We start from the raw sequence: 16,901 nt of genomic DNA on the forward strand, positions 1-16,901 counted from the left end.
CCCCCCCTCTCCCTCTCCCTCTCCCTCTCAAACAAATTATTTATTTCCTATAAAAAAACATGACAAAGTAGGAAATTCCTCTTGTATGTACAAGCCTACAGGGCATGGAATCCTTCCTCCTACACATTCCATTGCTTATATTTATTAGATTTTCCTCTCCTGTTTTGTATCACAAGGAATTGAAATAAAAAAGGATCACCAAAATGAATACTATCAAGGTCTCCTTATCAAATCGGTAACAAATATGTTTACATCACAAAAACTCAAATTCTACTCATTAATAAAATAAAGGCCCTAAAACTTCAAAGCAAAAATGATAAAAAGTAAAACTTAAAGCTTCAATAATTTAGAACAATGTTGAAAAATAATAAAGAAAAGCATTACAATGTAAATAATGACATTCCTTGCATGGTGCTGCCTATGAAATACAAACATACATTAGTTCAGCTAAGATGCTTGAAGTAGCATTTGTAACAGAAACAGAATGAATCGGATTATCTACAGCTATGGTAAAATAATGAAAAAAAGGTGGATAAAGCACTACATCAAGTTATATCGAATATAAAATGACAATTGGTGCTATTAAGAATCACTGATTGATTTACTTACATCATGGATGGAACTGATTGATTTAGATTGATTGGCATCTGAATCCAAAGTACCATCTATAAGAAAGTAAAGAATGTTAAAACATTAAAAGCTCTGTTAAGACAACAATTAGGAATAATTACCTGCTATACCCACAGAAGGTTCAATAAATTCTGATGCTAAAGCTAAATCCGCCCAACCAAGGTTATTAATGTCATGTAGGCTTAGTTCTTTAATTTGAAGCCCGGTTTCTTTCTTTGAAAGAAAAATACCAGTACCTGCTGAATAGAGATAAAACCGATGATTTTATTAAGAAAACAAATTACTAAATATCCAGCATCCTAATCCAATCATTATAGCGTTTATGAACTTAGAAAAATGAAACCGTACATTAAAGCAATATATAATTAGCTTTAAACGGAGCCCTTGTTGCTGAATCGTAATTTCTTCTGAATCTCTCTAGCATATGAACCATTAAAATTAATTTGCAGATAACTCAACGGTAATCTTCTGAACATTGCCATAGATTTTGTTTATTCACCTTTCTAAACCCTTGCTTTGTTTCGCAATGCATAAACCCAACGAAACATGATAAGAAGTATCCTAGGTCATATTGTGAAATAATTAGTTTTGTGAAATTAGAAAAAAAAATTTTGACAACTTTAAAAAATACCCCAAATTTTGCATCCCTCGGATTTCAACAGAATCAATTTTATAAAATTCTACGAGTCAGAACGATCACTTCAATATATCATACTATGTATAAATTATGAATTGATTATAAGATAAAAAAAATGGGAAGTAATAAATTTAATTACATTTAATTGAATCACCCTCCCTAACCATGGTTTATTGTTCCCACAAACTTACCCACGCGATACTTAGTTCTGTGTTGCGTCGAATGGGGGGGAATCCACTCCATAGCCATCGATTTCATCTCCCTACTCTCGGTTGCATCACATGAAGTCCCTTTCGCTTCTGATTTCCTCTCTCCGCAGAGCTCCAGCACTCAATCATTGCAGCCAGGCACGAACAAAGGCAGGCGAGTGATCCGCCGAGTACTACAGCTCACAGTTTAGACTTCAGGGACAAAATCATTACTATGAAACCCTCATTCATTCTATTTCAGATATTTCTTTCCTTTCTCACACATCCATTTTGAGATTTGTCACGAACCGTGCATCTTTTCTATTTCTAGTCGCCTTAACGACGGCGAGTTTGCGTCGAAAGCGACGAAATAGGTATATGTTGTAAGGGTCTTAAACGAGAAATCAACGAAGATAGAAAAGAACTTAAACAACAACAACAACAACAAAGCCTTAATCCCACTATGTGGGTTCGGTTACATGAATCCTTATTCTCCATTGTGTCCTATTTAGTGTCATATTTTCATTTAATACTAGTAGATTAAAATATTTTTTTATACAATAAGCCCAAGTCATCCTAGTTCTACCTCTGCCTTTCTTAACATAAGTCGAATTTAAAGCATCTACTCTCCTAAACGAATCATTAGACGGTCGACATTTAATGTGACAAAACCATCTAAGACGACTTTCTCTAATTTTGTCTGTCATAGGATCTACACCAACCCTATCACGGATGTATTCATTTCCCATTTTGTCCCTAAGTGTAAAGCCACTCATCCACCTAATCATTTTCATTTCGGCAGCACTTAACTTAGTATTATGCTTTTCCTTTAAAGGCCAACACTCAGCATCATAGAGCAATGCAAATCTCACCACCATTTTATGAATTTTTCCTTTTTAGTCTAAGCAGTACTTTCTATCACACAAAAGGCCCGAAGCATTCCTCCACTCCAACCAACCAACTTGAATTCAACTATTAAAACTATTAACATCCCTTAACATCCCCATGTATATCACCATCGCTTTGAACAACAAATTCAAGATATCTAAATCATTCACACCTTTTAAGAATTTGATCGCCCAAAATTTACACTTTTTTCACTAGAGCAACTACTAAAATTACATTCCATGTACCCAGTTTTAGTTCTACTCAAATGAAGGCCTTTAGACTCCAATGTAGACCGCCTTTAGACTGAAGGCCTTTAGACTCCAATGTAGACCTCCATAATTCAAGTTTTTCTTGGGCTTTTTCTCCTTCTTATCCACGAAAAGGATATCATCACCAAAAGCATACACCAAGGCACATCCTCCTGTAAATATCCAGTAGGACCATCAATAAATTAAGCAAAAAGAGGACTTAAAGTCGATCCCTGATGTAAATTAATAGAAATAGGAAAATGTTTGTTCATTCCCCCTTCAGTTCAAGCACAAGTCACAGCTCTAATATACATATCTTTAATGACTAGAATATAAGTCATATCAACACCTTTCTTCTCAAGAACTCTCCAAATGATATCTCTTGGAACCTTATCGTAAGCTTTTTCTAAATCAATAAAAATCAAATATAGATCCTCCTTATTACCTCTGAATTTCCCCATCAAACCTCTCAATAAATGTATAGCTTCCATAGTAGAGGCAACGGCAAGCGAGAGACTGAGCAGAGAAGGCAAGGGGCTACGGAGGGTCGCGGCGGCTGCAACGGGAGGGAGGCTGCGAAGGGTAGCGGCGGCTGCGGCGGGCAGAAGGTGGCAGAGGACAGCGGCAGTGATGGGAGGGACAATGGTGGGCGACTGCAACAGAGGGCATCGAGGGTGAGAGGCGCTGTCGACGACAAGCAGCTGTGGCGAGCATCAACGGCGAGAATCAGTGGTGGGTGGCTGCGACGGGAGACGGTATCGACAGCTAGCAACGAGAGGCTATAGGCAGGCGATGGCTGCGAGCGGCTAAGGGGGTGCGGCAACGGCTGTGGCTGGCAGGTAGTGCAGTCGGCGCGAGCGGAGGGCGGTAGCAGCGGCGGCGTAGGGGTTGGAGGTTGAGTATCGGGCTAACCGTGGAGGAGGGCGAACGCGTGCTCTTCTGGCTCTATCAGCTAGGACTTTAGCTGTAAGTGGTTGAACTGAGTTGTGAACTCCTCAACTAATAGATCTTGTTGTTGCAAGTTGTGGACTTCTAGGAACATATCCTGGTGATATTAAGGTGAGAGGTATTTCTTTTGCATTGCCTTTTTCATCTTCTCTCACTAAATTATCTTCTCACTTTTTTCTCTACATTGCCTCTGTATAATTTTCCCAGCATAAGAAGGCATTCTTCTTAAGTTTAATTGCAGCTTGTTTGACTCATTTGTCCTTTGGTGCATCTCCATAGTCGAAGATTTGTTTGACTGATTGCAGCCTATCGATAAACTCATCGGGTTCCATGTCTCCCTCAAATTTTGGCAGGTCTATCTTGATACCAAAGTCCTGCTAACCTCCATAAGGGGTTTCTTCTCTTGACCTCCTTTGATATTGGATGTCAAAATGACACAACCGGCATTCTTCGTCACTCTGATCTTTCTTATGAAGCAAATTAATCTCTTCCTCCGTGTCTTTCTTTCGACTCTCCTGATCACGATTGAAAGTAACCTCTTTATGGTTCTCGTCGTCCAGCTCTGCTAGTCTCCGTTGTAGATGACAAATTTCGTGTTGAATCTCTTTCCGGGCAGAGTCCGATATATCTTTTCGTGGTGGCATGTCTAGGGTTGGGAATCGAAACAAAAAAATTTGATGGAGGTGAATTGGGTAGGGGTGGATGCTACGAAATCATAAGATAGGATTAGGGTTGATCTAGCTCTGATACCAAATGATACCGAAACTAGTAAGAAAAATAGTAGAAACACAAAAAATTAAATTTTATTAATATAGAAATAAGATTACAACACAACTCAAACAGAAAGGAAATAAACTAATAGACGAATGTTCAGTTAGGGGTGTAGAAAGAGATCCGAAGGCGTCGGCGGCATCGGCAGGGTGGTAGGAAAAGGTAGAGAATGTTGGGTGGTGGCTTGGTAAGTTGAGATGGTGTTTGATTAATTGTAGGTAGGCAAAATAACAATGTTGTGGGGGAAGTAGAGGTGGCAGCATTGAGATGGAGGGATTTGGGGTGGTAGGTGGCTATGGGGAGTGGTAGCAGAGAGTTCGAGGAGCGAAGAAGATTGGAAGTATACTACACCACCTCAGAGCAAGATACAACCGAAGAACCACATGTCCTCGAATACAACCCTAAAAAGAGGGAGGAGACTCAGCACAAGAGTCTAAAGACAACACCACTAGAACTGACTCCTACACACAGGGGACAATAATTTATAGCATCCTACTACTACACAAAAGAAAGGGGTGAGATGGTAAGAAGAATCCAAAAAAAAAAAAAACTCTTCCCAGAAGAAGACGAGTGTGGCAGAAACGAGAAGCATCCCCCTGGATTGTGAGAGTTTGCAATCCACCCTCCTTCGCGCGAGATCGCGATCCCGTCCTACCTTACTGTTCCTGCGAAGCTTCGCAGGTCTTCAGTTTCGTGGGATCAAAACGCCCCGCTAAAGGGCGCTAATTCAGCGCCAGCATCACTTTTTGCTTGGTTTATGTTAATTGAAGATTTTTTTATCCATGTTTTCATTATTGGAGTGATTTATCCTTTGATTTGTCTTGGTTCGTGTGTTTATAACCTATTTGGAATGAGATAATGATCTCTCCCGAACGTCCTAAGGCTTTCTCCCTCTTCAAACCTGCGGTCATCAGCTATTTGATAGTAGAAACCAGTTGTTCCTCTGCAACCAGCCTGCTGTCTACCAGTTGGTTGCATCAGATTCCATCACTCCTCTCTCCTCCATTACCTATCTTACTATTATTATAATTCATCCCTTAAACTTTCCATGCCATCTAGTAACCCTAAATCGTTATCAAGGATTTTTATAAAGAAGAATTTAAATAGTTAAAAAAAGAGAAGAATTATGAGGAAGACTTAAAGCCAAAAAGAAAAAAAACAAAGAGGCAGACATCATCAAGGAGACAAGGTAAATTTTGGTAAGCTAGTTTTACTAATTTCAAATATTATAACTCCTAAAGCAAAACTCCCTCAATTAATCACTATTTAATCACTCAAATAATAAAACCCTAATTACCATAAGAAGAAGTTAATTTTGACTTTCTAGTTATTTTTATTAATCTACATGCTTTTCTGCAAAAAGTTTTCCGCACAGATCATCCATGTAATATCCTAAAAATCAAGGTCATGTCTACAGCCTTAATATTAGAATGGCCAAACCACCTTACCTTCCTGAACGGACAGTTGTTACAAGCCTCATTCCCTCACTTCAGGATCAAAACGCGACATAGATGAAATTGTTAACGAACGAAACACCATAAATGTATATTAGATAAAGCTAACATGAGTAAGCAAAAAGAACAAACTATGAACCATATGTAAATACTTGACATTTATTTACTTTTCACACCTGTAAAGATGGCCGGATCCTCTCCTGAATTAATTTCTTCTGATATGGCAGCAGATCCAGACGAATCTGATTGCACTGATCCGCATATTGAGTTCACTGGGGTCAATGGAGAACTACCATGCATCTTTCTTGCTAGAACTGAAGGTTCTTTGTATTCAACAGGTGCAGGTACATTCTGGGCAAAATTATCATGCTGAAAAGTACAAGGATAATCAAAATAAAATGAGAGATCATATTAAAGAGAAAATCATAAACCCAAACATGAAAAGTAGACTCCACTAGAAATAACAAATCATGGCGATAGTACACAGGAGAAAATAAAACAAAGTTTCCTCACTCTTAGCTTAACAGCATTATTATAAAAGTAAACACATAAAAGTAAAGTCCCCATGTTTCAAGATTTCTCTAACAAAGAAACAAGCATATCGGATAGCTCAGACTTTCAGTATGAAATAACTTGGGAATGGATGATACAAAAAAAAGTAAGAGTAGATGATGGGGACCGAGATGCTCATCACACAGACATTGAACTGTCATATTGCCATGATATCTGTTAAACAGTAGAATTATAGGGTAACTTCAGCAGTATCAATGTAAACTTGGCTAAAATTAACATAACATTTAAGCCTACCTTAACCAAGAAGCTTTTACAAAGCCAATCAAGTTCTATAAATAACATAAATCAAAATTTGGTATCCATGTGAATTCATTAAGAATGCATCCTTTTCTTAATAAATTTATTCATATGGTAATGTGTGAGTCTAATAAATTAAGATCATTTTTTATACAATAAGCCCAAGTCTTTCTAGGTTTACCTCTGCCTTAACATAAGTCGAATCTAAAACATCCACTCTCCTAATCGGATCATCAGATGATAGATGTTTAAAGTGACCAAATCATCTAAGTCGACTTTCTCTAATTTTATCCGTCACGGGAGCTACACCAACCTTATCAAGGATATATTCATATCACTTTTGTCAAGTGTAAAGGACTCATCCACCTAATCATTCTCATCTCGGCAACACTTAGCTTAGTATTATGCTTCTATTATGCTTCTCTTTTGTATTATGCTTCTCTTTTAAAGACCAACATTCAGCGTCATAGAACAATGCAGGTCTCACCACATTCTTATAAAGTTTTCCTTTCAGTCTAAGCAGTGCTTTTCTATCACACAAAACCTGAAACATTCCTCCACTTCAACCAACCAACTTGAATTCAACTATTAACATCCCAATCTATATCACCACCGCTTTGCACAACAGATCCAAGATATCTAAATAATTCACACCTTTTAATAATTTGATCACCCAAAGTTACACTTTTGTCACTAGAGCTACTACTACTAAAATTACATTCCATGTACTCAGTTTTAGTTCTACTCAAATGAAGACCTTTAGACTCCAATGTAGACCTCCATAATTCAAGTTTTTCCTGAGCTTTTTCTCTCGTCTTACCCACGAGAAGGATATCATCAGCAAAAAGAATACACCAAGGTACATCCTCCTGTAAATGTCCAGTACGACCATCCATAACTAAAACAAAAAAGATATAGGCTAAAGGTCGAACCCTGATGTAATCCAATAGAAATAGGAAAATATTTGGTCAATCCTCCTTCAGTTCGAACACTATACATATCTTTAATGATTTGAATATAAGTCATATCAACGTTTCTCGAACTCTCCAAAGGATATCTCTTGGAACCATATCGCAAGCTTTTTCTAAATCAATAAAAATCAAATGTAGATTCTCCTTATTATCTCTGAACTTCCCCATCAAACTTCACAATAAATGTATAGTTTCCATCGTAAACCTGCCGGCATAAATCCAAATTGATTATGAGAACTCAAACCTCTCCAAATGACACTAAATAGGACGCAATGGAGATAAAGGATTCATGTTGCCGACCCAACGTAGTGGAATTAAGGCTTTGTTGTTGGTAATGCGTGAATCTGCATCTATGCATCGTGCTGATTTATTCATACAAGAAACCATCATTAGTGTTGCCCCTATCCAAGAAATTAAATAGTAGGTTTGTCTTCATTCCTAAAAAAGCAATGTTTATTATAACTTCAAGCTACATAAATCCCAACTCACTAATTATGCTCTTGAAAATTTTTCTTGTTAACGATAATTTGCATAATTGAATAATTTTGATTGGTAAAATACCTGGGTAAAATTAGATTTTTAAAAGGATTGTATTGTCTGATCATCATTGAATTATATCCATCCCTACCTTCTCTCCTCTCTCTTTGAATTTTATCATTTTTATTTTCGGAAGGTCTTTGCTCTCTCCTCTCTTAATAGTGCTATGTAGTTGAAAGAACTTTAGACATTTGACATTGCAGCTTGCTTGGTTTTTGCCTTTAACTTATTATTTGTACCCACCAGAATATACTTAATTTTCTCCCATGTTGATGATGTATTCTTTCTAGGTAATTCATAGAGATAGATTGTCCATGGATTGAGATGGCTAAGTCAGAATCTTGCCTCTAGAATTTTCCATATATTTTTGTACTAATAATTCTTCATTCTATTTTAATAGTGGCCACTGAAATCATTTATTTCCTTCATGTACAACGGAATAAAACTGAAATTTATATAATTTTTTTAGGGGCATTTACATACATAGTACAAAAGACTTGTGTACATATCTGACAACTAACATTCATATTTACCTGCATACCACTCAAATTGTTAACATCACATCATAAAAACCAACTTCACTACATTTGAAAAGTGAAATAAACCTTTTCAAGCATAGGTTTACGATACCAAGGTGTTAGAAGTGTAAATATCTAACTTTGGATGTTAGATATGTAAATACATAAGAATTGTGTGCTATGTATGTAAATTTCTCAATCTTATAATTTGCAACCATAGTTCTTGGACTAAAATAGTTCCAACAAATCAATGTATATGAAGATAACTTGAGACATTTAAATGTAATCGCTTGTGTATGACTAAGCTAGACAAATGAGAAATGCCTCCATGATCGTCAATCAGTTTCTTGCCATCTCAATATTTGTAGTGTCATTGTAGGAAGGTCGCTTTGACTTGAAATCCAACTGCAATAGAATTGATTTCCTAGATTAATCATTATCTTTATTCTTAAATGGTTTTGGTTGCTTAGAATGACCATTAAGGACTTACCATGATGATTGGTAGGAACACATTTATTTCTAAAAGCCTATGAAGCCTTTTGGATAACTAATGAGTCAATGAGAGTAGCATAGATCTCTCTAATCACTATACTCTCAAGCTTACTCATAAGTAGCTACATGTGTTGTTGACTTTTTAATTTCAACAGGTGTATGAGTTGTAGTTTTTCTTTTATCTAATGGTGGATAAGACACGCCTTTCTTATAGGGTGGTAATTACACCAGTTCAAATTTATGATAATTTAGCCTTGGAGACCAAAATTTCAATCTTCTTAATGAATTAGGCTTCTATGGGGCGTCGAGTTCTTGAACATATTAGACAATTAGTTTGCAATTAATTGAAAATGAAACTCATTCTTCTCAAGGCACATAATTGGTCTATCATGAGGAGAATATTGTCTAGGTAAGGTTTTGGTAACACTTAGGCCCCGTTTGGGACAGCCTAAAACAGTGGGCGGCGTTTTTGAAAACGCCGCCTACTGTTTGAATAACACGTTTACATTGCGTGCTGGAAATCGCAAATTTTATTTTACGAATAACGCTGCCCGCAGGATCATACCGGCGGTCGGCGTTTCCTTCTCGCGTTTTCTCCTGAATTACTCCGCTACCCTCGCGATCGAGCTCCTGCCCTTGCGCTTCTCGGATTCGGCATTTCTTCCTCCTTCGTTCACGATCGAGCTCGCAGACCCGCTCCCTGCTTCGTTCGCGATCTAAGCTGCGGCTCGCCTCTCGATCAGATTCCCTTTCAGTTTTGTTTCCGTTCGGATCAGTTCTCTCCAGCGAAGGAAATAACTGTAGCCCTTTCCTTCCTCCTCTCCGATTCGCTATTCCAGTGCTCCCAAGGACTGCCGAGTCTCTGGCTGGTTCGAGGGACCCGAAAACGATTCCTCTGCTGTCGCCGAGAAGATTTTGATACTAACAGAGTTCTCCTATGATCTCAATAAGAGCAATGCACAGACCTTTCCCATCTCTACTGCTGATTCAAGCATCATCAGTCCCCCCCCCCAAACCAGGCCAGCCGGAGCCACACCTGCATTTATCGACTCCGGGTGCACGGCTTCGAGCCCAGTTTTCCCTAGCTACTACGACGGAGCAACCTTGAGCGAGAGAAAGCCAGTAAGAGAGTGGTACTGTGCACTTTCTTTATTTTGTTTTTTTATATAGTTTGATCAGATATGTTTAGGTTTCTGGTTGTAGAATCCCCAATTATCTTATTAATACATTTCTTTAGTTAAAGGTTTGGGGGGTGACATATTGGAATTGGCGTTTGTCTGTTTTAGCTTACACATTTTTTCCCCTGCTATTTTTTGCTAGCTTTTTTGACCATAACATCAGGCTTAATGAATGTCATTCAGGTTTAAGTATTTGTTGTAGATGTAATTGATTTTCTCATGTTGTAAATGTTTATAATTCAGAATCATGAAAAATAATTTGGATAATTACATATAGGCCACCCAAAACATTGATATTTACGGATTAATCACCCAAGTGATTTTTTTGAACTGTATGACGGATGTATCTATACGTGTCACGATCAAATCATTGAGAGTTTGATAAAAATGAAAAATACGGGTTGGAGTTTTACCACGAGTTTTGTATATGTCGTTGTGCTTATTTGATGTAATCAGAATTTTTTTGAGCTATATAAATATTATTAAACTTTTTTTGTATTTTCATTCCTTGACATTTGAGAAAATAACATTCTGCTACACAAATTATTCATTGAACTAAAAAAAATTTCAAATAACCTGTTTACAAGACGCACAAACCAAACAGTTAAACAATTTATTCAGAACATGGGCAAATTGGTCAATTTTTCATAATCAGTTGTTTTACAGACGCACTAACCAAACAACCAGACAGCTTATCCGAATCAGCTGGTGCTGGTCATCAGCAGATTATTAAGCTGCTTATCAGCAGAAGCTAGATAAGTTGCAGCTGCCCCAAACAGACCCTTAGTGTTTTAATAAATTCTCAACGGATAACCAAGGATAAGGTGACGGCGTGTGCCATCAACCTATTTAATACAATGATAGTCTACTAGATTGAGACGGTCACATTTAAGTGTGCCAATCTTCTTGATTCTTAGTGGTGCCGTTCCCTTGCAATCTACTTTAGATCTGTCACATTCCTTTCTTTTGATTTCACTTGTAGTTTCCTCCTTGCTGACCCTTAGGATATTGAATAGAGAAAGATAAGGAATATATAGAGGTACAATATATAGATAGATATATGGCGTCGACGGGCAGCTCTGATAGGGTTTCGCCCGATGGCGATTCCCTGCTTCCTTGATTCCTTCGGTTTTATGCTTCACTTGTTTCGTCGGGCCCGACAACGAATGGTTTCTTTGATTCCTTCAGCTTACTTCGTCGGGCCTAGTGGAGATGGTCTCGAAGCTTCGCACTTATGCCACTGCACTTGTCGGCGAAAATCCTATTCCTGCCTCTATTTCAGGTTCAAAGCCTGATTTTGGTATCGATAAATCTTGCATGGTTCCACAATTCTTCCACGAGGCACTTGAAGGTGGTAGTGATCACACTTTCATTAAAAAGCTTGCTAAAAAAAATAGGAAACCTGCTCTTTTTCTCTCTGAGATTGAAACCAGCACTCTAGCGTCTTCTTGGCGTTTTGCTCTAATGGGGAAATTCATTTATGGTCACTCTAAACTTGAGATCATTTGGAATGATTTTGATGCTATGAAGCAATCGGGTAGTTGGGATATTGATTTACTTGACGGCCGACATATACTTATTCAATTATCTCACGATGCGGATTACACTCTTATTTTTTCTCGAAAGGTAACAAGATTGACAACCGTTTTATAAAAATCTTGAAGTGGAGTGTAGACTTTGATCCAAAAGCGGAGACTCTACCATTCCTGTTTGGATAAAATTTCTCGGGTTAAAACTATACCTTTTCGACATTGAAATTCTCAAGGTTGATAGTCCTACGTTTGATGTCATCAGACTCTTTGTGGCTTATGTGTTAGTTGAGAGAGATATCGCCCAACTAACTCCGGATGCACAACGGGTATTGGCAAAAGGTTTAAATAGAACTACACCCTCCTTATTGCTCTCATTACAATATGTTTGGCCACAATTCTGCTATTTTTTATCGCTTGCATCCTCATTTAAAGTGGGATATTGCTAAAAATAAGCAACATGTTAAAAAATCTTTTCATAATGAATTGGGGGTGGACGTTTTTCCACCCACCATCCATGCTGAGGTGTAACCCGAGCCTCTTTCCAACACCGCATATACCTCTGCTCATCTGACTGACGTTGTTCCTGATGGAAAATTTTCTGATGACTCTCCTATTCAAAACTTTGTTGTCTCAACCGTTTTACCCCTGGATGCTCTTGCTTTTGAACACTCTCTTCCAGCTGTTGGATTGGAGCATGGTACTCTGGAGTCTCATGAAACATCTCCTCATACTTCTAGTACTGATCCAAACGTATCTATTCCACTCATTGATATTGAAAAAGGTTCACTTATATGTCAAGACACACGAGAATGCTCCTTTGATCAAATAAAAGATCAGCTGGTACAACAAGTAGATCCTGTCAATGGTCAACAATCTACACATGTCTGGCACACTTTAGACCAATCTACTGATCAGATGAGTCAGTCTTCAGATGATAAATGGCAGGTCTATTCCAGGAGGAAGAAGAATGGAGGCCTACTCGAGCTCAGAAACTTATTGGACGATAAATTGGTTACTACTGGCAATGGCACTCATCTTACCAGTTTGTTAGTTGACACGCTAGCTCCTTTTCTAGAACTAGAGTTCGAGGCAGGGCAAAATTGGGTCGCTCTCTAGCTACCTGATACTACGTATTTTGGAACATTTGATTTTTGAGATCTCATGTATTTACCTGTATTTTCTTTTTTTTTTTTGAACCATTTACATCTGGTGTTTACCGTGTAGATAGGGTGTCATGATTGGGTCCTCTCATATAATCTATCTGCATGTTTCTTTCCTTTTAATATATTAGCCCTTGGATTTTCTCAATATATATATATATATAAAATCCAAGGCTATTACATTAAAGAGGAAAAGATACAAATAGGTTGTATGAGTGGGCCCAAAACTAGGCACCCAACTCACACGGTACAATACACAAAAAAACTAAAAAAAAAAAGAAAGGAAACGTAGAAAATCAAAAAACCCCAAACCACCAAGGTGCGACGACTCACTTTAGTCCTACCTCTGCCTCTTGTTCTCGGATGGGAGTCAGCTAACAAATTAGTGAGGTGTAAGTCATTACCCGAAGTAACCAAAGTATCATTCATTAGATTCCTTAGCTCAAGTAGATCTTCATTCTTCTTCTTCCTCCTAGAAGTGTAAATCTGTCATTTCTCATCCGAATATTGATCATTCGGATGAGGTAGTAGAGCTGTAGCAGAATGATTGCCAACCGTTGTACCCATAATGGCTTCTAATATATGTGAAGTATGAGTTGTCGCCTCTACACCGGATACTGCCTACAGATGGGCAGCTGCAAGGTTCTCCTGATTATCCGTCCGAACACTATTCTTTGTAGGTAAAGATCCTTCAGCATAGTTTTCAATAGGATTTGAAGGTGTAGGTTGTCCAGCAGAGCTATCCAGCATCACATCAATCCCATAAACATTAACAGTATTGTCAAGGGGGGTCCACAGGAGCAATTAGATCAGTCGTCAAATCCTGTCTTGTGATAGTTTCCTTCCCAGGTGGGGATTAACCCCCTCCTTATTCACCTGAACTTTAGACCAAATTCTGTCTTGTGATAGTTTCTTTCCCAGGTGGAGTCGAGATTGTCCAGAGCAGCGGGATTAACCCCCTCCTTATTCACCTGAACTTTAGATTTCAAATTAAAATGGAGTTTTTGGCATTTATTAAGGGTATGCCCAAAAATCATACAATGGGTACAATAAGAACGTCAGTGTTTCATAACAATTTGTTGTCAATATTCATTATGAGTTGTGTCCAGCCAAACTTCAGTAATATCTCTTTCCACAAGTATTTTGGCCACAAAATGTCTGGTTTAATTGAAAGTGGGTAGATCTCGCTTCAAGGGGTCCCAAAGTATGGCCCCAATAGAGCAGAGAACCTGATGATTAAAAAAGTACAATTTGAGACCAAGTAGACTAAACCATACTGGTACAGTGATAGTTCATGATTTGGGTCAAAATCAGGAGACCACTTGAGTAACTTCATTGACTTTTCTGCAATATTAAGATATTTATTGGAAAAAATCCGGGTGTATTCTTCAGTCACGGTTAATTGAATCAGCAGGTCTCTCATCCATGAGTCTCATTTGCTTACTAGTTTGAGATCAACAACACTCTTTTACTTCCATAGGTGGGTAACCCACTAAAATTTTTCAATGAGAACGAACTTGAATTTTTCAGTCAGAGTTGAAATTTCTAAGTTAGAAAAAAAAAAGTGTTGCTTTCCCACCTTTCCTACTTGCTTTCTTAACAAAAAGGCAATCACATGTATCATCATAACAATCTTTATAGTTTGAGGGGAAAACAACTGCCGACTCCACCTGAAGATTACTCACCACGTGAGCAAAGGAGACTTTGTCAGGTTCAGAAGGAGGGAGAGCCATCAGAGAACTGTCGACGCCTCCTACTACAAAGTTGTCGGCGTTGAAACAGAGAAGGCAGAAACGACGCTCACGTGGGAGGGAACTGTCGAGCTGGGTCAGTCGTGGCGCAGTTGTCGAGCTGGATCAGAAGCCTTCAGCCTGCAACGAAGCACCGCAGAAGACGAGCCAGACAAAATGACGACACAATCGCTACGAAACAAAGCAAACGATGTGATCTCTTCAACCAGACGAAGCCGACGATGAAGGTGAAGCAGAAGAAATTAGAGTATTGCGCGAGAAATATCGTAGCAGACGCTAGGGTTCGCCATGAGGTGAAACCCTAGCTGAGCGGAAACGACGACACATCGCTATATGTTTTTTCTTGTTTTGCCTCTTCTTTTGATTCTGATTTTATGTTTTGAGTGGGGAAAAGTTTTGTGGAGGCCTTGACGGGGAATTCCTCCTCGAAAATAGGCATTTCGGGTTTATTCCCTAATTCCTATCATGAAGCTTTGAATGAGGATGGGGAATATGGCTTTATTAAAAAAACGGGTAAGAAAAATGGAAAATTTGCATGATTTGTCTCGGAAGAGAAATCTAGTATGCTTGCATCTTCTTGTAGGCATGTGTTGGTTAGAAAATTTACTTATGGGAATCCTAAAATTGAAATCATAGAAAATTTACTTATGGGAATCCTAAACTTGAAATCATTAGACGAGAATTCGGCGCCTTGAAGCATATGGGTTATTAGCAAGTTGGTTATTTAGATGGGAGACATATTTTGATTCAACTTTCTAACGATGAAGATTATACCCGTCTTTTTGCTCGTCGTTTTATATGAATAGTTGACGCTCCTATGAAATTTTAAAGTGGATGGTTGATTTCGACCCCAAATCGGAACCGCTCATTATCCCAGTTTGGATACGTTTTCCTGGATTGAAGTTTCAACTTTTCAATCCTGAAGTCTTGTTTTCGTTAGCTTCTGCTTATGGAAAGCCTCTAAAAATGGATGACCCTACTCTTGTCTTATCACGCCCATTGGAGGCCCGTGTTTTGGTTGAGCGCGATATCACGTTACCATTTTGCGATGAAATTTGGATTGGCTCCACGCATCAGGGATACTGACAGAAAGTGGAAATTGAAAGGCACTCTCAATACTGTTCTTATTGTCATATGTTTGGGCATGCTCCATCTAACTATTTTCGTTTACATCCTCGTCTTAGACATGGTGGTGACCCAACGTTGCAAGCCCCAAATAATCCTATAATTCTTACCCCTTATGATGGAGATAATATTAATATCGAGTCTGAACAAAAAATTAATACTCTTCCTGTTAAGGTTGTGGATCAAGAAGGTGAGCTTCACCCTATTCCTCCGGCTGAAATACATAGGGAGCATAATGCTAATACTCCTCTGACCCTTGTCGTAGGAGATTACGATGGCACAATACAAGTGAATCATCCCTTATCTCCTGCTCTGGAAGAGGGCAGTGGGGATCATTTTAAAGCTATTGCAACTCAAAATTTATGCTCCTCTCCTCCGTTGGGGGACAATGACAATGGCTCTAAACAAATTCAAAATGATAATTTCCTTCCTGATGTTGAATTCCCTGCAGCTAAAGTTTTTTTAGAAGATGAATGGATGGTGCAAAAGGCTAGCAGAAAGAAAGGTAAAAGAAACAATGAATTAATTCATCTAGACAAAGATAACATTATTTTGGATGGGAAGTCGCATTCGGATGGTGAATAGATTGAAGCATTTAAGTAGGAGCACCTCTTCTAGGTCTACTAGAAGAGGAGGCTCGAGAAATTATGTTTAATATCTTGTGTTGGAATATTAGGGGAGTGTCGAACCCTTCCTCCCTTAATAGATTGAAGCATTTAAGTAGGGTCCACAATATTTCTATTTTTACTGTTCTTGAGCCTTTTGTTTCAATTAACAACGATCGTATCTTCCGGACATTCAAAAATTACAAGAATTATTGCAATAAAAACAATAAAATTTGGATTTTCTGGAAGCGTAATATTGATCTTCATATTGTTGAAGATGATGAACAATTTGTGCTTCTTCACTTTAAGCGGGATGTCTTTTCTGCTTAAGCTACATTTTTTTATGCTAGCTCCTTACTTCAAGATAAATATCAACTTTGACAAAAGCTTGGTCTTATGGGTGATGCTATTCATGATAATTGGTTTGTGTGGGGGGGGGGGGGGGGTCAAAAGGGTTA

General features: G+C 38.3%; 1 protein-coding gene across 1 annotated transcript in view; it reads right to left on the reverse strand.

The window, feature by feature from the left end:
• The window catches only part of LOC110039033 (calmodulin-binding transcription activator 5-like), a 141,514-nt gene that overhangs the window by 23,938 nt on the left and 100,675 nt on the right, over positions 1–16,901 (reverse strand). The window contains exons 5-7 of the mRNA XM_020743977.1: positions 5,941–6,133; positions 732–866; positions 610–665 (exon numbers count right to left, since the gene is read on the reverse strand). Coding sequence (XP_020599636.1) covers positions 610–665; positions 732–866; positions 5,941–6,133 — 384 coding nt within the window. The remainder of the gene's footprint in view (positions 1–609; positions 666–731; positions 867–5,940; positions 6,134–16,901) is intronic.

The sequence above is a fragment of the Phalaenopsis equestris genome, unplaced genomic scaffold (assembly GCF_001263595.1).
Source record: "Phalaenopsis equestris unplaced genomic scaffold, ASM126359v1 Scaffold234903, whole genome shotgun sequence".
In the NCBI taxonomy this organism is placed as follows: domain Eukaryota; kingdom Viridiplantae; phylum Streptophyta; class Magnoliopsida; order Asparagales; family Orchidaceae; genus Phalaenopsis; species Phalaenopsis equestris.